At 41.0% G+C, this 23037-nt stretch overlaps 1 protein-coding gene across 2 annotated transcripts; it reads left to right on the top strand.

Annotated features, from left to right (window-relative positions):
- The first annotated feature begins 3518 nt into the window (after positions 1-3518).
- Positions 3519-22979, top strand: macroh2a1 (macroH2A.1 histone). Of its 2 annotated transcripts, none has more exons than XM_080866457.1 (9): positions 3519-3656; positions 4953-5153; positions 5655-5761; positions 5861-6052; positions 6820-6927; positions 12660-12750; positions 14811-14900; positions 19874-20048; positions 22158-22979. In XM_080866457.1, exons 2-9 carry the CDS (start codon positions 4982-4984, stop codon positions 22321-22323), a joined length of 1101 nt encoding a protein of 366 aa, XP_080722583.1. In that variant the 5' UTR covers positions 3519-3656; positions 4953-4981; the 3' UTR covers positions 22324-22979. The 2 variants fall into 2 exon arrangements, with proteins under 2 accessions (XP_080722583.1, XP_080722582.1); XM_080866456.1 differs by lacking the exon at positions 12660-12750 and adding an exon at positions 10399-10498.
- Positions 22980-23037: the final 58 nt, after the last annotated feature.

Below are 23037 nucleotides of genomic sequence, written 5' to 3'. Positions count from 1 at the left end.
TTATCAGAAAACTGAAGTATGCATCACAAGTTTAGGTCAAATAGTTTCACTGTAAATGCTGCATAGCAGACTTTGACGGATCAATAGATTTGTTGTTAAACTCATCTTAAGTCTGATTTAGATTTTTATGCACTAAATGAGATCTAGTCAGTCCGATTTCATCCGGTCCCTGCAGCGTATTTTCACGCTGATACAAATTTACTACACAGCTCAGGTCTGACCTCTGGTGAGAAACTGTGCGCACTGCATCAGTATGGTGCACACATCCATCGGATGTGAGTCCTGCACAGCCTTGACTGTCTTTGAATGTCCTTCAGCTTTTTTTGCTTGTTTATTTTTGTGTTAAATCTCCCTTTTTCAGGTTTGATTTGCACATATACAGTTTTTAACAGTCATGAAGTATTAGATGATTTCTGGTACCTGCCTAACTACTTACATAAACAGCTGATAAACCTTTGGAAGAAGGGTGGTCAGCAGCATTATCTGTTTGTTTTTATGGTTTTTTCTATGCTTTTCCTGCAGCTTAAATATTTTATTCAGATCACGTGGATGGTGGTGGGATTCCACCGTTGGAGTATTAATGCTTTAATAAATGCCATATTTTATTTGGGACTTCTGCCGACGGATTAGCTGCATAACTTTCTCAGCACCAGGAGATGCAAGGAAGATTTAGCTCATACTTGTTGATGACATGTGTTTTATCTTTGGTCTTTGACTTTGATCAGTGTAACTTTGTGCTGAACATTTGGGGGGGGGTGTCAAAATCTGTGTCTAAAAAAATAAATAAATCTGGGTAAATTCCAGGTGATTAAACATGCAACTGTTTTGCTGGTAATAACTGAAATGAGTAAAGAAAATCAACAGCCTATTTACACAAGATAATTCATAATTTTCTTGGGGGGGGGACCCCCCTGGAAATTACACCCCTGAATTCAGGTGATGCACTGCCTGATTAAGTGGAAAAAAGAGTGACACCCAAGAAGAAGACCTTTCTGATGCACTCAGTGATCTTAAGCGTCTTGCAGAGGGTAACAGCAGGATCTCAGGTTCAGGTCTCACGTGTAAAAGCTAAACTATTAAAGATACTATTCAATAACAGTGACAGAAATCTGACCAAAGTGAGACAAATGATGAAGCCCATAAGTCTATTAACTGAGCTTCCTCCTTCTGCTGCTTACATTTCTGACAAAGTGGACCAATGAGCTAATCTTTTCTCTCCGTACAGACAGAATCTCAGACTATCCTGTGAGCAAACATTCTGTGGCACTGTGCTGAGCACTGCACCACATCATTGGCTTTGCACACCCGTCTGGTTAGAGCAGCAGTGATGCTAAAATCCAGTGGAGATCTGCAAGTAATATTTAGATACACGTTAGGATTATACAGTTAAAAGTCCATGTAGATCAACTGAAATATGTAGCAAATCAGCGCTATATTTTTTCTATATCATCTCTTCTGTCATTATGTAGCATGTGCACATATGTATTGTATTCCTGGACCTACCTTATTACTACAGGCCTCTGGACTGTGCTTAAATTGTAAACTGTATAAGCCTCTGTTGTGTTTTCATATCACACACTGCACACCGGTGTATTTTAAATCAAACACTCAATATGTGATCGAAGTGCAGACTTTAACATTTAAACAAAGGTTTGCATTGACTGTTTTGCAACCACAGCCCTTTTCATTCATACTGGCACAAATATGTGAAAGCAAGGGTGATATGCAGAGCAATAGGAACGACATGGTATGATGGCTCATAACATGAAGATATGGGAAAGAGCTGATGATCAGTAAGCAGCAGTCTGGCTTCACGCAGAGAAAGGGCACTACAGATGTGATGTTTCCTTTGAGAGTGTTGGTGCACTGTGTCTGTGGATAAAGAAAGACCTAGTGGGGTGCCAAGAGAGAAAATGTGATACTGTATGAGGAAGCCAGCAATGGCAGAGAAGTGTGTGAGGATGGTGGAGGATATATATGAGGATGGCTAGACATTGTGCAATAGGAGTAACAGATGGGTTCAGGGTGAAGATAGGATTACATCAGGGATCGGCTTTAAACTCCTTCTTGTTCGCAGTGGTGACAGGCAGGTGAACAGGAGAGTGCAGGCAGGGTGGCGTGGGTGGAGACAAGTGTCAGAGGTGATTTGTGACAGAAGGATGGCAGCAAGAGGGAAAGAGAAAGTAGGGAGACCTGTTATGATTCATGGCTTGGAGACAGTGTCACTGACAAAAAGACAGGAGGCCGAGCTGGAGATGGCAGAGTTAAGGTTTTCATTGGGAGTCATAGTTGAGCAGTTTGGAGACAAAGTTAGAGGCAGGGCTGAGGTGGTTTGGACATGTGGCAAGGAAGGATAGTGGATACACTGGACAAAGGATGGAAAAGAGGAAGACCACAGAGAAGATTCATGGATGCAGAGGGTTGGTGTGACAGTTTCTGTATTTATTAACTAAAAAGCTACTCTATTGGATGACTGACTTTGGCCATTATTCGGTTATCCTGCTACTTCTATCAGAAATCTCCTTATCAATAAACTCTACATGTTTGTTTCCACTGGCAGCCATGCATGCCACTACCATAAAATTGCATCCACCACGTTTGACAGATGATGTGATATGCTTCAGATCAGGAGCAGTTTTTCTCCTGCTCCATGCTTTTCTCTTTCCACCATTCTGGTACAAGTTAACCTGGGTTTCATCTCTCCAAATATATATATTTTTTCTACAACTATGTAAGCTTGATTTAAAATCCACTGTGATGGTGGAAATTTAACTGCCCAAAGGGTTATGAATCCAACAGTACACCAGATTTAAGACTATTGGGGAAATCATTATTAAAAGAAATTAGGTAAACAAGTAAAAGCTAGCTGAAACGTCCAAGAATGATGTCCATGTGGGACACTTATTATAAATTCATAAGGTAGGGTCTTTAAAGGATGGTAAATGGCCTGTATTTATATAGCGCTTTACTAGTCCCTAAGGACCCCAAAGCGCTTTACATATCCAGTCATCCACCCATTCACACACACATTCACACACTGGTGATGGCAAGCTACATTGTAGCCACAGCCACCCTGGGGCGCACTGACAGAGGCGAGGCTGCCGGACACTGGCGCCACCGGGCCCTCTGACCACCACCAGTAGGTAACGGGTGAAGTGTCTTGCCCAAGGACACAACGACCGAGACTGTCCAAGCCGGGGCTCGAACCGGCAACCTTCCGATTACAAGGCGACCTCCCAACTCTTGAGCCACGATTCAAATAAGTTATTAAAAGATAAACATATTGTAGTCTGATGTAGACGAAAAATATTTGTACCCCTGAAAATAATCAAGGTAGCCTATATTGGATTAATTGGTGTACAGTGAAAGAATCAGCTTAAATCTGCTTAATATTATTATCGATATGCGCGGGAAACGTCCAGTATTTCCACTCAAACCACGTGTTTTTTGACAAAAGTAAAAAGGTGTAAAGGGTTAAGGATAATCTCAGCAGCAGATTCAGCAGCTTTGCTCTCTGCTCTCAGCAGTCGCGCTCTGCGAGCAGCGCTGGCTCGCTCCGATATTTCAACTCGCTGTGGATTGTGGGAGACGGGGACACTGCCCAGGCTTGTTACCGGAGACCGAGAGGAAAAATTTTCCGCTCCTCTCTCGCATTTGTAAGTAATCCGCCAGCTTCGCGCACAGCCGTGTCAGCTCTGGTGTTGGCGTTTCGTGTCGATCGAGCCGGTCTCCGTTACCCCGGCTGAGACGTTAACGTTGCCATTTCGTGCTTTTTTTTTCCCTGGCATGGAGGCCGATAGGGAGACCGTGTTGCTGGGGCTGACGGGCAGGAAGGGGAGGGAAGGAGCGGGCAGCTGCCGCCACTCTCGGGTGGAAATAACCCCGGTAGAGCCCGCTGACCCGAGCATTAAAATCGTCCTCGGGTCGTCTGACAGCTCGGTATTTGGCGTTAGTCACGCGCACGGACTGTGGGGGAATTAAACGCACGCGCGCTAGGCATCCGGCGGGCTGTTGACACGCGGAAATAGCTGTCAGTGGCGGTTCAGCCCACCTTACACCTGGTCAGAGTAGAAAAATGCCGCAGATGTTGCGGGAGAAATAAAACGTGCTTGCTGTGTGTTGGTGGGGGGAAAAAGCTGAAGAGCCGCGGGAAACGGGGGCTTGGACACTGTATCGCGCGCGGAGTGTTTGCGTTGGGAGAAGGGGTTTTTTTGGGGAGGGGTGGCGTGGCCTGTGCTGTGGGCTAATTGATTACCACACAGCTAATTGGTGTCTGCATCTGGTGCAGCAGCATTGATTTCGCTCGCAGTAATCTTTACGTTTCGTAAAGCGGCGGGGTGACTTGCGAAGTTTTTATTGCCTTACCGCGTGCGTATCACGTTTACGTTTGATGAGCGACCTCTCTCGAGATGTCTGGACCGTAAAATGTCACATTTGGGTTGCGCAATTTCCCCATGGTGACATAAAATGAAAGGCTTATTTGGGTCCTCTGCAGTTTCTCATCAAATGGTCAAAAGAGTAGGAGTCCCGAGGGAAAGCGGCATACTGTGTGTACTAAACCCCCCCCCCCCCCCTTCTTTAAGAAGCACCCATGACATCAAACTCATTTATGTCTGGAATTTAATGGCTGTTCCACCCAGTCCTTGTTATCTGTGTATTTATTTATAATTTTTACTTTGTAAATCCAAGAAAGGGGCTCCAATCACAGGAAAGTTAAAGCAGGGGTACGTTTTCCTATCAAAGGATTACTCTGTTTATTGGCAGATTGCTTAATAGAGTACTGGGTCTGGTCCACAATGTTTGCAGCAATTTAAGAAGCTGATAAAGATAAATCTTTTTGATATTTGGCTATGGGTATTGGTCTTTTTGTCATGCACAAATTATTGTTTGTAATAAAGGAGATCAGTGTTGTTCAGATTTGTCAATGGATCGTGGCTGATGTGCCCGTGCAGAGCCTGACGCTGGTAGCAGTGACAGCATCATGTCCAGCCGAGGAGGAAAGAAGAAGTCGACCAAGACCTCGCGGTCCACCAAGGCCGGGGTCATCTTCCCCGTGGGGCGTATGCTGCGCTACATCAAGAGGGGATTGCCTAAATACCGCATCGGGGTGGGAGCTCCTGTCTACCTGGCTGCTGTCCTCGAGTATCTTACTGGTGAGATTTATTTTGCAATGGAAGAGAGTGGTTAAATATTAACAGACAGCAACACAAGGACTGACTCCAGAATCAAGACAATAGAACTACCAAATGACTACTTTAAAATCATTTTAGGGATATGTAAGGGCACTTTAAGAAAGAAAAATCCCTGTGACGAAGCATGCTTTGTTATTTACATATTTGTAAATCTATTGGATAGCAATAGATGGATATCCAATAGAATGCAAAGTGCTGCAGATTAGCTGCTATTAGCGATGGTGATGCTAGAGGATACTGATGAGGAAGCACTGGAAATCTGTTTATTTCACAGTTCAGAGATCACCCATGTTTGTCCTGATGTTTGCTTCAAATGACATTCGGAGGCACATTTACTCTTTGAAGACCTCATGAAAGTTAATCAGGTTCACTCATACATTCAGCATTCAGGACACAAAGCTGTTTTTTTTAAAGCACCCTTGATTATTTTTTCTTCTTTTTCTTTTAAAAAAATCCATGTAGCTGAGATTCTGGAGTTGGCAGGTAACGCGGCCAGAGACAATAAAAAAGGCCGTGTGACACCACGACACATCCTGCTGGCCATCGCCAACGATGAGGAGCTGAACCAGGTGAGCTGCTCTATAAATAATGATCCTAACTTCCAGGTGGTGCAGGGCATCATGGACATTGTCTTGGTTTGTCTAATTTCACATTTGCAACTGTTTCAGTTGCTAAAAGGCGTGACCATTGCAGCAGGTGGAGTCCTGCCAAACATCCATCCAGAGCTGCTGGCCAAGAAGAGAGGCGCCAAGGGGAAACTGGAGACGCCTGTCTCACCTGCCCCCGAGAAGAAACCCAAGTCGGTCAAGAAAACGACAGCTAAGAAACTGAGTGGGAAAAAGGCAGGAGGCAAGGCTAAGGTATGCCTTAATGTGAACAAGACTGATGCCTTTAAGAGCGACTGTGACTGAATTTAACTGTTTGAAGTGTATCATTAGTCGTTACTGCGCTTAATTGTCGGGCATGTCTCAAAATCAGTCCAGACTATTGGTTTTTTTTTTTTGGTTTTTTTTAAAAAGCATCCATACTGACCATAGCGGCAGATGCTAGACACTCCACTGCTGATTGCAGGGAAGCTATTCCTGTCCAAAGTGCTTGCAGCTCTCCTGCTGATAGCTGTGGAGCTGCACCACTTCACAAACACACGTTTGACCCATTGTGGCTGTAAGAGAGGAAATACACCCTCTTTACACAAACCAAGCAAACTGAGACTAATCAAATTTGGAAAGACAAGTAGGAGCAGAAAACCCCCAGCCTTCAACAAAACATACACAATGTTTAAGCAAACCTTTTTGCCCCAGTTATGTCTGGAGTGGATTTAACACTTCTGGAGCTTAAGTTTGGAACAAAATAATTTGCATTCAGGTAACATCAGGAAATTATTATTAAAAATTGAGATTTCATCCTTTTCCACATTGTAGGAAAATAAAACGGGAACTAATGGCACTGCAGGATTTACTGTTTTAACTTTCAGAAATATATGCAACTGAAGGCACAAAACTGAGGCAAGATATTATTAAAAACTGCAGCTTTAACACAGAGGCAGTAGCTGACCTCTGACCCTCCCATGGTGGGGGCATTATTGCTGCAGTGTCACATGTCAACATGTATTCTGTGTCCTCAACAGAAACAGGGTGAGGTGAGCAAGGCGGCGTCAGCAGACAGCACTACAGAGGGATCTCCATCTGACAGCTTCACCGTGCTCTCCACCAAGAGCCTTTTCCTGGGTCAAAAGGTCAGTCCTCTGTCAATTCAGACATGCACTAACCTCAACACAGGTCACCGCTAATTATACAGAGTCGAGTTCAAGTTTTAGATGGTGATTCATGAGGCTTACGAAGAAAGTCTACACAAATCTTTTATAGATGCAGTAAAACATACGTAGAGCCATACGTTGGATATTAAAGGCTGGTGAGGGTTTTAAGGGGACTCTATTGTGCTAAAAAGCAATGCTGAGGTCAGCGTTTAATAACTTTTCATTTAAAGGATGGACAGCTTGAGATAATGTTTTTCTTATTTCAGTTGTGAGTTTTCTTCTGTTTTCAATGTAACCTGTGTTTCTTTAGCAACCAAATGCTCTGTGTGTACAACTCAAATCAGATAAGAAGCAGAAAAGAATCCTTCATGCGCTGCCACAGGGTCTCTCAGGCTCTTGGTAGACTCAATAGACTACAAACTGTTGCCTCCATATTACATCCGACTGTTTTTATTCAGTCTTTTATCTGTGCTGCTCCCTCATGACTGAACTAGATCTAACACGGGAAATCTGACAAAGATGATTTGATAACATCGAAGCCATTCAGTTGGTGTCTTAAAAGGAAGTTTAAGTTTCTGTTTAATATAAGTTTCCTCACACTGAACATTGTGATAGTTTTGTTGTAACTCACGTGAAGGTCTAATAGGCTTAAATTGGAGTATAGATAGTTAGATAGATAAAGATATGAATGACAGAGATATTTTGTGATCCGTTAGCTCCCATTGCTTTGGTCCTGCTGAGCATTAAAAACTGCTTTTTAACCCTTTGGCTGAGCTGAAACCTGAAAGTAAGTTTGCAACAAGTCATAATCAGAATTCCTTCAAAAGATTTTTTTTTTCCAGAATATACTTCAAGAGCATAAGACTGTCATCAGATCAGATGCTCATGAAAATCACTGGAGGTTTAAAAAAAACACATAAAAGGCACTGAAGTGACACTGTATTAGAGAATGAATGACTCAAGAATGATGCAAGAAGTGCCACCGGTTCCCTTTTTATTAATTTCACACATTGAGAATTGAAGATAACTGCTGATTTAATATGAATCTGACCCTTATTCTTACCCTTTGTGCTAACTTTTTTTTCTTTGATGTGTAGACAAATATTTGAATGAACAGCATTCCTGTTTGTCAACACCAGTCTGACTTTTTTCACCTTTCACTAAATGTTTTGGTACTTTATCACAAATTAAACACACAATGGTAATGACATAACAACATCTGGACACTTTACTTGTATTAGACAGTAGTAGCAGTTAGACCACCACCACACAGAATCACCGATATGAGGCAGGGTGGATCCATGCTTTAGTTTTTAGGCCTAATGTCACAGCAGAAATCAGGACTTATGAGACCAGGCAACGTTTTTCTAGATTCATATTCTCCAGTTTTGGTGAGCCAGTTCAAACTGAAGCTTCAGTTTCCTGTTTGTAGCTGACAGGAGGGGCACCTGGTGTGGTCTTCTGCTGCTGTAGCCCATCTACTTCAAGGTTTGATGTGTTGTGCATTCAGAGATGCTTTTCTGCGTACCCTAAGTTGTAACAAAAGGGTGTATCTGAGTTACTGTTGCCTTTGTATCAGCTTAAAGCAGTCTTCTCTGACCTGGCTCACTTGATATTTCTTCTTTTTTTGGCTATTCTCTGTAAATCCTTGTGCAGGAAAATCCTGGTAGACCTGGAAGTCAGCCACGCCATATTCAGTACCCCTTTTAAATCAGCTGTCTTTCAACCATTCTGATGCTCAGTTTGAATGTCGGCAGGTCATTTTGACCATATCTACATGTGCAGAACAGGTTTACCCAACAAAGTGTCCACTAAGTGTACTCATTTTTATTTTGCAAATTCTTGAATCATAAAATATGTTCTTACACTGTTTTAATGCAAAAAAAAAAAAAAAAAAAAAAACGCATTGGGAGAAGTAATTTACTTTAAGGTTTCACCTCAGGCCTCAGTCACACAGACTTGGAACCAGTCAGCAACAATCTGGCAACAACCGGTTGCGAAGGAAAAATGCGCCAGGGAGTTGCTTCTCTGTCCCGGTGTGACCGAGGGTTTAGCTTTCACCTGGCAGTTGGCAGCTCTGCATGCTTTGTTCTGCCCTGCGTATGTTGATGCTAATATGTCATTTCATACTAATTAACTTGACATTTTCTTGCTAGTGAATTAGAATTGATTCTGCCCTGATTTAGCTGCCGTCTTCTGCTACCGCTGGTACTTTAAAAGCATAATGACTCTTGGCACCGTGCTTGTGAATCTTTTATGAGCTGTAACAATGAACAAAGAACAATGAAGTGCTTGCATTCCTTGATGATGCATGTAGTGTACTGTAGTGTTTTAGTGAAGGATTAAAAAAATGATTAGATGCTGAAAATATTAAAAGCTTTCAGCTTTTCATTTGCGGATTGGAAATATTATACTCGGCAGCAGCAGAGTATTAGTGCTTGATTGTGTAGCTGACCAAAGATTACAGCAGCAGTTATCATCAGTGGATGATAATTAATCAGATGAATGCAATAAACCTCCCACTGACTATGATAATGAAGTCATTAATAGAAAATCTAGTCTTTTATTCTGTGTGTTTTTTAAGATTCAATTGTTGTAACTGCTATCGTTCTTTCTGATCTTCTTGGCTTCTGTTTTTCTTTGGCACAATCTGGGCGTTTATCATCAACTCTGACTTTCAAATGCTTGTTGCTGAAATATAGTGTCTGGGGAATAGCAGATGACTATTGAATCTTAAGCTGAGAGGTGCTTTTACTGGATGTCTGTTTGAAATGATAAACATTCAGAGGAATACCTTGACATTTTCAATTCTTTTTCTTGAAACTGTTGGTCCTGCTGCCATGAAATAAAACTTTAAAATCAAGTCAACAAAGAAGCAAATTTATCTTTTCCAGTTAATGCAGCAGGATTCTCCTTTGTACTCTACAAAGATTATTGCAGGACATGTAGGAGTTGGAAACCTTGTGGGACACCACGGGACATCCTACTAATATAAGCTTGTTTTAAAATGCGTTCAATAAAAAGAAGTCATTGCATTTAGATGTAGAATACCATAGGCTGCATCCCCTCTGGACAATATACAGTTGCAAATGAAAGCACTTTATCATGTCATTTAAAGGACCAGTGTGCTTATAGTTGGCTTTCAACTAGATACGGTAACATTCAGCTTTAAAGTAGTGTTTAATAAATGCATATAAGGTTTGCAAACGAAATCATTTTCAGGGAGTTTTCAGGTGTTTTCTTGCATGCCCTGTGCAAAATTGGCTTTGAATCTAAATTTAGGAAACAAAGTGCACTGTGTCCATTTCTGTAATTCACCAGAAAGTCAAGGTATCCCTACTGAGCTGCAGTGTTACTCTGGTTTTAATGGCTTTGCTTCCTGACCTCTTCCTTCTTGTCCACCTCCTCCTTGGCATGCCTGCTCCCCCCCCTTTGCTCTCCGCCTCGCAGCTCAACCTCATCCACAGCGAGGTCAGTAACTTGGCTGGCTTTGACGTGGAGGGGGTCATCAACCCCACCAATGCTGAACTTGAACTTAAAGATGATCTAGGTGAGCTCCTCAACTCCCTGCCCTCCTTCCTTCACCCCCTCTCGTCCGCGTGGGCTTAGATATTCAAAATCATTGAAGGTTCAACAGTACAGCTTCTTCTAACTTAAATCCTTACTGGGTTAAAAAATATCAAAGTTTCAAGCTTCTTAGAGGGCCTTTTTCCACCCGTTCCATTCTTTCACACTGTGAGCAGCTCGGTTCAGATGGTGGACAGTGGAAGAGATATTTTAGGTTTCGGTTTAACAGAAGGTGAAAATCAGGTTTTTAAAATGCAATTTGTAGCACAACCAGTCTGTAGTTTCGACATTAATTGTATTAAACTGTGATTTCTAATCAGCAGGTATTTGAGATGCATTTTTATCTACATTTTCTGTTCCTTAAGACATTTCTATGCTGACGCTACTGCAAAAAGGCTTTAGTTATGTTCACCCATGGCCATTGGGGGAAAATCAGAAAAGATTTTTATCATTGTTTCCTCTGGGTTGATTGCTTTGAGGTGGCAGGTGGTCCTCTGCAGCAGTTGCACTGTTCAGCTGTCATTCAAAGACAGAGGTTCTTTAGTGCTGTAGCTCTCCAAAAAGGTGATTCTGTTCATCTGGACGTAGCGTTTTGTGGGTGAATCCAAGTGACTTTAGGCTGAATGACGAAACGTTTCTCCCACAAAACGCTACGTCCAGATGAACAGAATCAACTTTTTGGAGATTTCCTTCCCTGGATGATTGAGAATGCATCGAGACGTTTAGTGCTGTAGCTAAAACTTCCCTGCCATAAGATTTGTATGACATCAGCTGTTCGTCTTTGGTTTGGGGCAAATTAATACTTCAATAGTTTGTTTTTCTGCTGACATTAGGTCAACAGTTTCAGAGAAACTTAAGTAACACTGCCTCTTTTCTGCTACATGGAGAAAATGGTTTCTCCTGTGTCTCCCTCATACATGCACTAAAGAGAACTGTGGGGTAAACTAGCATTTAAAAGTAGATACACTCACAATGCACTGAAATGAAACAAGTGCACACAAATTGTGGAAATAAAATTAATAATCTAATTTTGTTTATTGGTTTCATGGGGAGACACACCGTTTGTGGCAGCAGTCTGAAAACACTGAAGTAATGAAATTTTCTAAATTATATGTAAATGAAATATAACATTATAATTGTATAATGTTCTATTTAATAGAAATAGAAGATCAGATATATTAAAGCTTAGTAAACGCCAAATGTTAGATTAGATCTTTTTTGGGGTGTGGGTTTAAATAACTGCGTCTTGTTTTTATTTATGCTTATAATCTATTTGGTTAATGCTCCTGTAAACGTTCCTTAGTAGACTTATTCGATGCTTGCTGGATGGTCAGCTCCTTGGAAGTAACAGAACTGCTCACAGTGTGAATAAACTATGAGATGCTTTGATTCTTAAAGTAGCCATTCCTGCTCTTTGACTCGTGAATATAAGAGCAGAAAGGTGGAAATTTTCCTTCAAATCAATAGAAAAGCATGGATAAAATGCCGCTTCTAGGAGAAGAAAGCGATTTCTGTGGAGACTTTCAAGGATTTTCTCAAAGCTCCTCAGAGCAGCGATCCTGCTTGCTCCTCCTGTTGTGTAAATGTGTTGCGGTTCATTCCAGGTTGTCCTCCTTTCAAAGGGCTGCAGGACCTTTTGTAATGCTTGAAGATCAGTGTAGTGCACTGAAGTAGAGCGAGAGAAAACCCGACACGAGCCTCATTTAGGCGCTCACTTCAGCCTGACTGTGAGGTTGTTCACCTGGAGTGCGATCATAACATTCAGGACTCGGGATGACACAGTTGGACGGAATAAATTCTGCTGCTGGAAAACTGTAGGAATAAAAATATTTTGGGGTGTGGTTATATGCCCTGACGATTACACGCTTTTGGATTATTTACTCTATTCTTGTTTTATTTTAAGCAAATCTAGCCAACTGTGCAGTCCTGCTTCCTGATTACATACTGTAACATGACCTACCATTCCCTCAGTTGCCTCCTTGTTCCCTGTGATGTCCTCAGCCAATAAGGAGCGTGCTCACTTTCTCTTTTCTTCTTCTCTTTCATTCATTTATTTCTTTTCTTTTTGCCATCTTATTGCTCCTGGTCACTCACTGTGTTTTTTACCACCATGTTTGTTTGCCTGTCGTTGTTGTTGTCTGTAGTTGCAAGTTGTCCAAGCCGACATTTCCATCGTGGAGAGCGACGCTGTCGTTCACCCGACCAACTCCTCCCTCTATACAGGTGGTGAAGTAGGTAAAGGAACCACTGACACTGCAGACACCACGACTGCCTGTCTGCTCTCCCTCTGCATATCCAGATGGTCAGCGCTGCAGTCTGTGGGCAAACATCACAGCAGCAGCACAGTTTTTATTCTTTAATGAAGCGCTTTTTAGACCACGACCAAGGTCCCTGCTGTTCTTACTGTAAAAGCATAACCACAGAATATATGATCAGAATTGCTCGATGGTTAAAAATTGAAAAGGGAGGAAAAACCATCCTTCATTATCAGTGAAAAATTAACTTGCAGAGGCTTGAAAAGTGCAAGTAAAGGCTTTAAGATTAGTGCAATGAGGTACTTGTGGGTAACTGCCAAGATCTGAAAGTTGGCCGCCAAAAAAATGTTCTGCATTCACACGCGATGTTTTCCACAAACCGAAGCCAGTAGGCAAACAAAATGTGGACACTCAACTCAATTGGTTCATGTAAATTTTGGTTTTCATCTCGACTCAGAATGTTTCGAAACTGGTTCCCGCTCGTTCTCATTCGCAAAGCAGTGTAACTGTAGTTAGCTGGGTGACCTCGAACTCCCACGTCAGCACCAGGGGTCGAAGCGCTGACACTGTGTGAGGTTTATATGTGGATGAAAAGCTGGACTGCCACATACTTCTGTGACAGCTTTTCAGAGATGTATCTGGAGCGTAGCGTGTTATAAGCTTTTTGTAAGCGTGTTCAACAAGCTTTCAGAGTCATATCATATCTTCTGCCTAAATTATTCCTCCTGCTTTGTGAGTCTGGCTCCTTGCCACAAAATCTTAAATCAGACTGCATTAAACGTTCATGGTCTCGGCTAACTTTCAAATCTTTGCCAGTTTATTATCACATCATCCAGGTATTATTTCCAGCTGGCCTGCAGAATGTGTAACAATTAACCTGGGTAGCGCATATTTTTGTGCTGTGCTCTCTCCAACAACCTTTCATAGTTATTCCCACCAAAGACAATGTACACAATGTTTATGCTTCTCCTAGTGATTCTCTTAGTCCAAGCATCAAGTAATGCATACACACACTTTCTCAGTGTGATCCTAACACAGTGCTGCTGCTTGTTGTTGCTTTGTTCCACTCGACTGAAACGCAGACAGTCTGGGACTCGCTTCATTTCCTGTGACATTTAACCTCTCTGACTGTGCTGTCAGTTCAGACGGTTAGAAAGAGAGAAAATGTCTAAGACGCTGTTTCCTGAAGCTTCATATTAAAACCCGTCAGGGTTGATTTGTGGCAATTTGGATTAATGACTGAACAAATATTAACTAGCTCCTTACCTACGAGGACCATCACCCTTTGTCTGCTTTTCTTGTAATGACTGTTAAATGATTTCAGGGGCTTTTCTTTAAAATGCTGACTTTTACTCTTACTTCCAGACCTTGATTTTTACCCCCCCCTGCCTGTTTTTAATATTGTTGCAGCCAGAGCATTCATTTGTCTGCTTCTGGTGACGTTAAATTGCCTCCCCTCTTCTCTCTTTAGCTCTGAGTGCATTTTAAAGTGGTATAAATGTCGTCAGTGAGACATGAATACACATGAAATCAAGTATCCTAGTTAAACTTAAATTGCTAGGACTATTTTACTTTAAGTCCATTCATCAGTGCTGCAAAGCTTTTGCATTGTTAACTATAATATTCGCTCACCCACTTTTTTTGTTGCTATTTTGAGAGTGAAAGAAAATACTCTCCTCACTGTATATAAGCCACTATGGAAGGACAGAGGGAAGTAATTACAGACTGAAGCTTTAATACATTAGTTTAACTCTCAGAATGAGTCATTCTGAAAATGGCAGCTTTGAATCCTTACACTTCATTTATGAGACTTTCCCAGACTCTTAAAATTAAAGTAACAGGAACATGTATGTTTGATTATAAATGTGAGTGCAGAGATTCAGAGAGAGGCCGGGGGAAATGATTGACAGCATCATTGTCTGTTGTGTGTCTGCCTGCCTGTCTGTCTGCATGATCACCAGTCAGCTCTCTTCTTGCTTGCTGTTTTTCTCGCTGCAGTATGTGAGGATGCATTCACCTTAGTCCTCTCTCCCCTCGCAGGCTCTGCTCTGGAGAAAAAGGGGGGTAAAGAGTTCGCCGATGCAGTGCAAGAGCTGAAGAAGAAAAACGGCCCTCTGGAGGTGGCTGGTGGTAAGTGCACAGAGGATTATTTTTATTTATATTTTAGACACAGAAAGTAGAGGTTATATCAGGAGGCCTGAAAGATCTTGCTCGGACTTGGCTGTGGTACTGTAAATAAGACATTAAATCATTCTATCACCATTATTTTAACACCACATACAGATAAACATGTGGAAATGATAAAAATTTGGCAGAATGTTTTTGGTTTTTTTTTTTTCTTTCAAATAAACGCTGGTGTATTTTAGTGATATAAAAAGATAAATCGCCATAAACACAGGGGTATAAAAACCTGCTACATGATGCTAGGCTGGCAACACAGGTGAACTGAAACATCATCGTCACTGAGTAAGAGGAGTATCAGCTGAACAAGGGGAAATGATATATTTTACTTAGAAATAAATACAAGATCCAAATCCAGAAATTTAAAACTAAATGCCTGCTCAATGATGGAATATCCAGATAATCCTAGTGAGTTGTTTTTTTGTTTTTTTTTGTTTTTTAATAATTTTTTTAGACATTTTCAGGCTCAATAAATCCTCTGAAGAGTGACAAGAACTCCTATAATTTCTGGTAATGATTATGAGACCATGTGATGAGCGAGCAGGTTCAGAGTTTAGTTTTCTTTGGAGTCTGAAAAAGTTGCTGATTGGATGAGGTCTACTGCTTTAACCTGCCTACACTAACCTTATCCTCCAATCACATCAGAGTGCTCCTCTCACTGTCTTCTTGTTACTGGCTTGTACAGTAACAAATAAGCATGTGCTTCTTTAAACTTTTAAACTACTCGATTAAAAATTAGAGGAACACTTTTTAATAAGGCTGTGGCATCAAGTCATTTAAAAATCTGGGCTATTGATCTGGTCAGATAAATGGCAGAGAGGTTTGTTGCTGTTTTGGTGTTAACAAGAAATTAACTACAGGTGCACCACCTGTGGGCAGGCGAGGACATGGACACCCAAATTTGTGAATGCAATAACTTGAGAACAAAGCAATGTAGGAATTTTAAATTCCTACCATAGGTGCTGCCACTAGTGTTAGTGTCACTACTGATATCATGAGGTGATACCTGGACCCTACAGAGGTGGCACAAGTAGTCCAACTCCTGATACATCAAAGGGTGCCTTTTCCAGAAGGTTTGCTGCACCTCCCAGCACAGAGAAGCAACAGAGAACGTTGTGCTGCCTGTAACATTCAGCATGACTGGTTTGCTGACGGGTCAATGATAGTCGAGGGACGCACAGGCTTCTACGGGCTAGGCGACGGCACCCTGACTGCTGTTAGGGGACCTATCCGATGCTGTCAGATTGCACCCCAGACTGTCCGGCTCCAGATCCCCCAGGACTGTATCCATGACATTGTCTCGTTAGAAGCACGCCCTGATGTTGTCAAACATGCAAACAAACACGTGGGTCCATCTCCATGTCTGTAGAAGTCAGTGATTGGTCCATCCATACAGTAAAATTGACTAACCTGCCAAAATATTTTTTTTCACTTTGATTTTCGGTGTGTCTTTGAACTCAGGCCCCTGTAGGTTGACAATTTTGATTTCCATAATCAAAGTGGCATCCACTTATTCACTGAACACACACAGTTCATGATGTCAGTTGAGAAATCCAGCATGATTATTCAGTTATTTTCTTTACCCTGACGTCTTGTGTGTTTTCAAAGTCTTCCTTTTATTTAGGAATAAACAATCTCTGGCTTTCACACACACTGTGATGAAAAACCAAAACTGTCCATAAAATAAAAATGAATTTTGCCACCTCACAGGATTAGCTTAACATTTTAAGTGCTCAATAACAACTCCCACCTTTTCGTTCTCACTTCTTTTCGAAGTGTATTGTAACTGTTCCTGGGTCCTTTTTAACAATGTTAACAAGTTTATTGTAATTTGGTATCCAGAAACATTCTTGATCAGTGTTGTTTCTAGATTTTTTTTGTAAAATTTTTTTTTAATCTTTTTAATGAAACATTTGGTTTGCTGGAAAGGAAGTATGAGCGTAACACTAAGATGCGCTGAAACTGCCTCTTTTTAAAAATTACTTTAACATTCACACACTGCATCAGATTTTTCCACACTTTGATCTGATTACATGATTGAAAGGGGTTGGAAAAGTGCATATTGATCCACTCGAGCACCACCCAGCTCGTATGACAGTGATGTCAGCGTGTCTCATAAATCTCTCATCTCGCACACCATGCAGAGCAGGGCAGGGTCTTTTTGGCCTTCCAGCTTAAGAAAATGACACCGCAGCCAGGATTAGCTCTTTGGACATGGAAGCCTAGATTTTACACACTTGGACTAATTCATTCTTTACTTAAAAGCTCAGTGTTGAACTTGAAACCGTGAATCCAGGAACTTTTTTTTTTCCTTTTGGTCATGACTGTGATCAAAGACATTTAGCACTGGCACATCGCATCTGTTCTTGGCGACTTTAGTCTGCAGCTACAGGGATTGGCCTTCAGAGAGCAATATTATTTTAGTCCTTAAAGATTATTTTATCTTTCAGTCTGTTCGCTCTTAGTGCCTCTCTTATTCTTTCTCCATCTGTCTCTGGTTCTTTCGCTTTATCTCTCTCATTATTCATCACTCACACTCACTTTTTCAAATGCTGCCCACCTTCAGCCAAGTTCGCTCAGTATCCTAATCCTGCTTTCTATGCGGAGCTCGTAAATAGATAACCAGGTGACTGAACACCAAGCCAGCAGCGCCTGACGGGGATTCTGGGATCGGCCCTGTGGTCACGCTGACCACACCTGCCTCAGGACAGCTGTCCAAAAGGTCCTCAGTGATGTCTTTTACCAACATTTTTGTCTCTCTGCAAGCAAAGTTTCACATTTTAAGTCCAGGCAGGTACTAAAGTGAATTATTCAACCCCAGGTTATTCATTTAGTTTAATATTCTGAAATTACGAGTGATTTTTAGGTGGTAATTTCTAAAATTACTGCTGCTGCCTGCATAATAACATAAAAGAAAACGTTAGCTGAGTAAGTAAAAGCTAATTGTTTTATTTATACAGCAAAGCTCAGAGTGCATGAAATTTCCCTTCATTAGTTTTCTGCGAAGCCTGACTTGCTCTGCTGATTATAGAAGATTTTTTAAATGAGCAGCCAAGATTCTGAATTTTGGATTGAATAAACAGCAAAACTGATAATTTTACTGATTTACAGTTAGCTCATTAAATCTGTAACATTTACTGTTCTTAGAGGATAAATCGATTCATTTGTAATACACTCTGCACGAAAAGCAGCAGTGGGTTTATCTATTAACAAGAAGCCAAAACTCGATATGGCTTAATCATCAGTGCCATAAAGCTCCATTGTTGTCCAGCACTATAAAATTGCAGGAATTAACCACACTCTTGCACATGTTCCTGCGTGACTAATGAAGGAACTTGCCACTGCACTTTATTCACAATTAGTCCCACAAACACCATCCTGCTGCTCTAGATGGCCCCATGCAACCCTAAGGCTGGATGGGTCATCCCAGTCCAGCAGAGATGAAACAAATAAGGTCTGAGGGTAAATAAAAAGGTGTTTATGTAATAAAAATATTTAGTGTTTTGTTTTTTGTAATATATGTCAGATGACAGTACATAATGCCAGTCATGTTTCCAGTGGATGCATATAATAATCAACAAAGTTTCATACAGAACTGATGGATGGATTTTGTCTGTAAAATTGAACAAAAATTTAGTTTCATCTTTTCAGGAACCATTTGAATTTTCTCTCTAGCACAAAATGGTTGAGGGATAAGCTAATGTGAAGTGCACGTGGTAAAAGCACATTCTTCTCTCCGAAACATCTGAATTTTGTCTCTAGGAGAAATTAAGACTGACAGACCTGGGGTCAATAAAGGGTTAACATGAGTATCAAAATTTAAATGCACAATATGATTAGCCTGGCCATCGACCAGCAGCTGGCACTGGGTATATATATTTTTTTGTTTGTTTGTTTTTTTTTAGCCTGTAAATGGCAGTATTAGACCCACAGGTACATGCTGGGTTCCTGAAGGTTCTTGTCTCTTGCAGCAATGTGATGGTGTTCATATTTCAGTGGCAGATTGATTAAAAGACAGCGATCATTAGCGTAACCAGATAAGTTCCTTGCACCTAGATGCAGAAAATCCACATAAGTGTTGCAGGGCTGGATTTCATCATCGTTTGATCGGCAGGTTATGCGCAGTGCACAAACACCACCACACACACTTCCTCCCACCCAAACCATAAAACAAATTGGACTCAGCAGGCAGTCATGAAAACCATAATCATCATCGTCCTTCAACTTTACCTCACAACCAGATCACACATGCGGCGTGACTGGCTCTCGCTCAGCTGTGTGAAGTCTCTCCGTCCTCTCTGAGCCATCTGGAAATGAACTCGTCCTCAGCGTTGACTTCGGTCCAGTCACACGTTCGCTGTGGGCTAATAAACTCTGACTGGAGGCTTTTGCACTTCACAGAATCAGAGGCTTTGGCTGAGTTACACTTTTTACAGCTGCTGGGTTTGAGGGAAGACTAAGCTAAATGTTAAACAACAGAGTACAGGCTTCTCTCATTTTTCTTTCTCTTACTTTCACTTCATTCCTTTTTCTTCCCCGTCTTTGCTGTTCTACTTTTCTTTTCCCCCCTTCTTCTCTGCTGTCTGGAGGAACAGCCCACCTCACTGAAATATCCTGGAGATTTTGGAGATTTTCCACTAAGCAGTGATCTTTTAGCACCTTTGGCCTCCAAACAACTTGTAGGTTTTTATTTCTGACAAAACTGAGTGAAAGAAGCTGTGACATTTGACTGTTCTGACTAAATGAATCTCGGGCTGTGTTTCAAAAAACTCATAATTGCAACAAGACTAAAAATGTTGGCATTTTGTGCAAGCATAGTATTTATCCTTACTTGTTTCCCAGTTCTTCTCCGCCTGGTGTCTCGATTTCCTCTCCTCTTTCCTTCATAGTGATTAACCATTCTTTCCTCCCCCTTCTCTCAGCCGTGTTGACCGCTGGCTTTGGCCTGCCTGCTAAGTACGTTATCCACTGTAACAGTCCAGGCTGGGGCTCCGACAAGTGCGAGGAGATGCTGGACAAGACTGTGAAGAACTGCCTCGCTCTGGCAGATGAGAAGAAACTGAAGTCTGTGGCCTTTCCCTCCATCGGGAGTGGAAGGTAAGAAAACACGCAGATGAAAGACGCCTGTAAAAACAAGACACTCTTAGAAAATGTAATGTTATCTGGTCCACATCCTGTATATCACCAGTATGCAGTATGATTATCCACTTAAGGACATTTTTACTTTTACTTTTTTTTTTTTGGTCTAAAGCTAAAAGTGTTTTTTTTTTTTGTTTGTTTTTTTTAAAAAGGGGGATAATATGAACACTTTGGAAACCCAAAAAACTGTACTGAGTTCTCCTGAAATAACATTCCAGCTGGGAGAAACGTCTCAGATCTCCTTTGAGTAGCATTCTTGGATCTTCGGCTATAGAAAATATTGTTCATGCTCATGTTTATGTGCGTACAGTTTTCCTTCTTTTATTTTGTAACTTAAAATGGGGATTGAGACGAATTCTTTGGCAACAGAGGTGAACACATCCAGCTTGATCCCATAGAAAGCACTGAGAGCAGCACAATGAGGTCATAGACTGTATGTAAAAGATGGAGATGACCAACATGACATCCTGACTGTACGTGATGTTGCATTTTAAGCGTTTTTTTTCCCTATAAGGCTGAAATCAAACCCGTTTCTAGTGCCAATCTTCATTTTAGATTTACATACTTGATATTAATTACTCAGAATTACTTTACTGAATATTTGACAATGGTTCAAAGTTCAAACAAAGGTTTGATTGAAAAGGTAGCTCTGCATGTTGTAGCATCAAAATTAAGCAATAAAGCAACATTTTCCAAAGTAAAATGCTATGTGGCTTTACATTAGTCAACTTAACACACATTCACATCTGTCTGAGGAGAAATTGGCAAAATTTTTGGTGATCTGCAAACATCTTATGTCTTTACACACTTGTTGTTTTCTTAAACTCTATAAAAGATGAACAGGCCTGCAGAAGTTGACTCCTGCATGGCAATCAGATTGCTTTTTCTGGTCTAAAGCCACATCTTTGCATTTTCATAGAAATAAATGATATTTAATTTTAATGAAGAAATGATAATTATGGCCTCATTTAGAGGAGACTGAGATAAAATAGGTTGTGATTTAATCCAGAGTGTATTCCTTGACCAGTTGCCTATTGGTAGCATGAAATCCTTTGCAAACCTCTGCAATTTCTTTGGTGGTAGTAGTTTACATGGAATATGCTGACTTGTTTGCAACTCAGTCTTTATTTAGCAGGAGTGAAACTCTGAAAAGTGTGGCCCAGGCTGTTCACCTTTTAAAGTAAAAGCTGTGCCTTTTGAAATATGTTTGCCGTAGTAAGGCTGCTGAACGTGAACGTCTTCCAAGTTTCACTATGGCTGGGAAATTAAATTGGCGGATGTTTGCAGACAAGTCGTCATTTTTCCTGCAAACTACAGACAACTGCAGCAATCTGCTAAAGCAATCACATGGAGGTTTTTTTGGTGCTGCACCTTCTTTGCAACAGATTTAACTCAGCTTCACGCAAAAACCTTCAGCATGTACTCCAAACTAGTCAACGTTTATTTTAACCTCGTCGGATGGTCGCACAGTTTAGGCCTGTGTTACTGAGGTCTAAACAAGATAGTTAGCATGAGCTTTAGTTAACCCACACCACCCACTCATCCAAATGTGGCTGCATTCAGTATCTAAAGACCAAAATGCCAACAAGACGACAATTTCAAGACCAGTGGATGATGTTATACTGGCTATGTCTGACTTTTTTAGCTAACGATGTGTAATTAGCCTGCTAAACTTTTTAGCACTTTTACTTTTGTTCTCATTAGCATTTAGCTTGAAACCTTTTTTTTCTCATTTCTTATCTTGATAATCAGAAGCTCAGATTTGATCTTCCCAACCTTTGTTAAGCCACTGGTTGGAAACCAGCGAATAACGGTGGGCAGCCAAAGTTCAGGTTCATGAGGTTTGAACAGCTATAGGAAAAACTTTACCTCGCCATTCACCCTTTTACAGCTTAAAATTGGTGCCTGAGTTGAAAGCAGTAAAACTTGGTTCCAAATTCAATCTATAATATGTGCCTAGTAAATAACTACCTTCATGTGTATCCTTACCACTAACATAATGACAATCTCTGCAGTGTGTGCGTGTGAGACCACATTTCACCAAGTGTGTGCGAACTCTCCCATCAGGAATGGTTTCCCGAAGCAGACGGCAGCCCAGCTGATCCTCAAGGCCATCTCCAGTTATTTTGTGGCCACCATGTCTTCCACCATCAAGACCGTCTACTTCGTGCTGTTTGACAGCGAGAGCATCGGGATCTACGTGCAAGAAATGGCGAAGCTGGAGACGAGCTAAAAGTACGGAATATTCCCCTCCTTGTTTTTACCTGCAAGGAAAGAAGGCGGCGTTTACTAGTGATCGATTAATTTTGAAGAGAAGAAAAAAAGAAAATTTTTTCTTAAGGCTGGGAACTTGTTTTTGCATTAAGTTTGTAAAATTCCTATATTGTTTTTAATTTCCTATTTACTTGTCATCACTGGCATTTAAATGTAGACGTGCACTGTTCATTCTGCGGTCTTTTAACACACAGTGCCACACAAAACAGATTGAACAAGTGAGAACACTCACTCTAAGATTTAATTTTCAGAACATATACGGTTTAAAAAGATGCTATGAGACATTGCTACACCTCAAGTACAAAAGGCTTCCAGAGAAGGCCGATAAATACGGGTTAATGCATGTAAACACAGTACAGTCAATAAAAACAGCTACCCTCATTCTTTCGTGCTTAGTAACACAGGACACTTAATCGTGTGTTGTATTTTTTTGGGTATTAAGTCTACATTTTTGGATAATTTCTGTTGGTATCGCACTGTGTAATGAAAAGCGTAAAGAAAAGTTCCGTTTGGTTTGGTCTTTACGAGATCGGTGTTAAAGACTAAAGGAGTGAGTTTTGTTTTTGTGTTGTGTGTTTTTTTTTTTTTGTTTTTTTTTTTTTTTTGTTTTTTTTTTTGCCTTTGATTCCACAGGCAAAAGATGCTTTCGCAGTGTGCTGCAGATGCCTTCAAT

This window comes from Rhamphochromis sp. 'chilingali' (genome assembly GCF_963969265.1).
Source record: "Rhamphochromis sp. 'chilingali' genome assembly, chromosome: 19".
Classification (NCBI taxonomy): Eukaryota; Metazoa; Chordata; class Actinopteri; order Cichliformes; family Cichlidae; genus Rhamphochromis; species Rhamphochromis sp. 'chilingali'.
The sequence above is the reverse complement of the archived record's forward strand: the minus strand, read 5'-3'. Positions and strand labels throughout refer to the sequence as shown.

Bases quoted from the DNA above. Each gene is read 5' to 3' on its own strand.
- macroh2a1 (XM_080866456.1), top strand. From the start codon at position 4,982: ATGTCCAGCCGAGGAGGAAAGAAGAAGTCGACCAAGACCTCGCGGTCC. The intron at 10,499-14,810 runs GTGAGCTCCTCA...CTCCCCTCGCAG, and splicing joins TGAACTTAAAGATGATCTAG to GCTCTGCTCTGGAGAAAAAG. The intron at 14,901-19,873 runs GTAAGTGCACAG...CCCTTCTCTCAG, and splicing joins CCCTCTGGAGGTGGCTGGTG to CCGTGTTGACCGCTGGCTTT.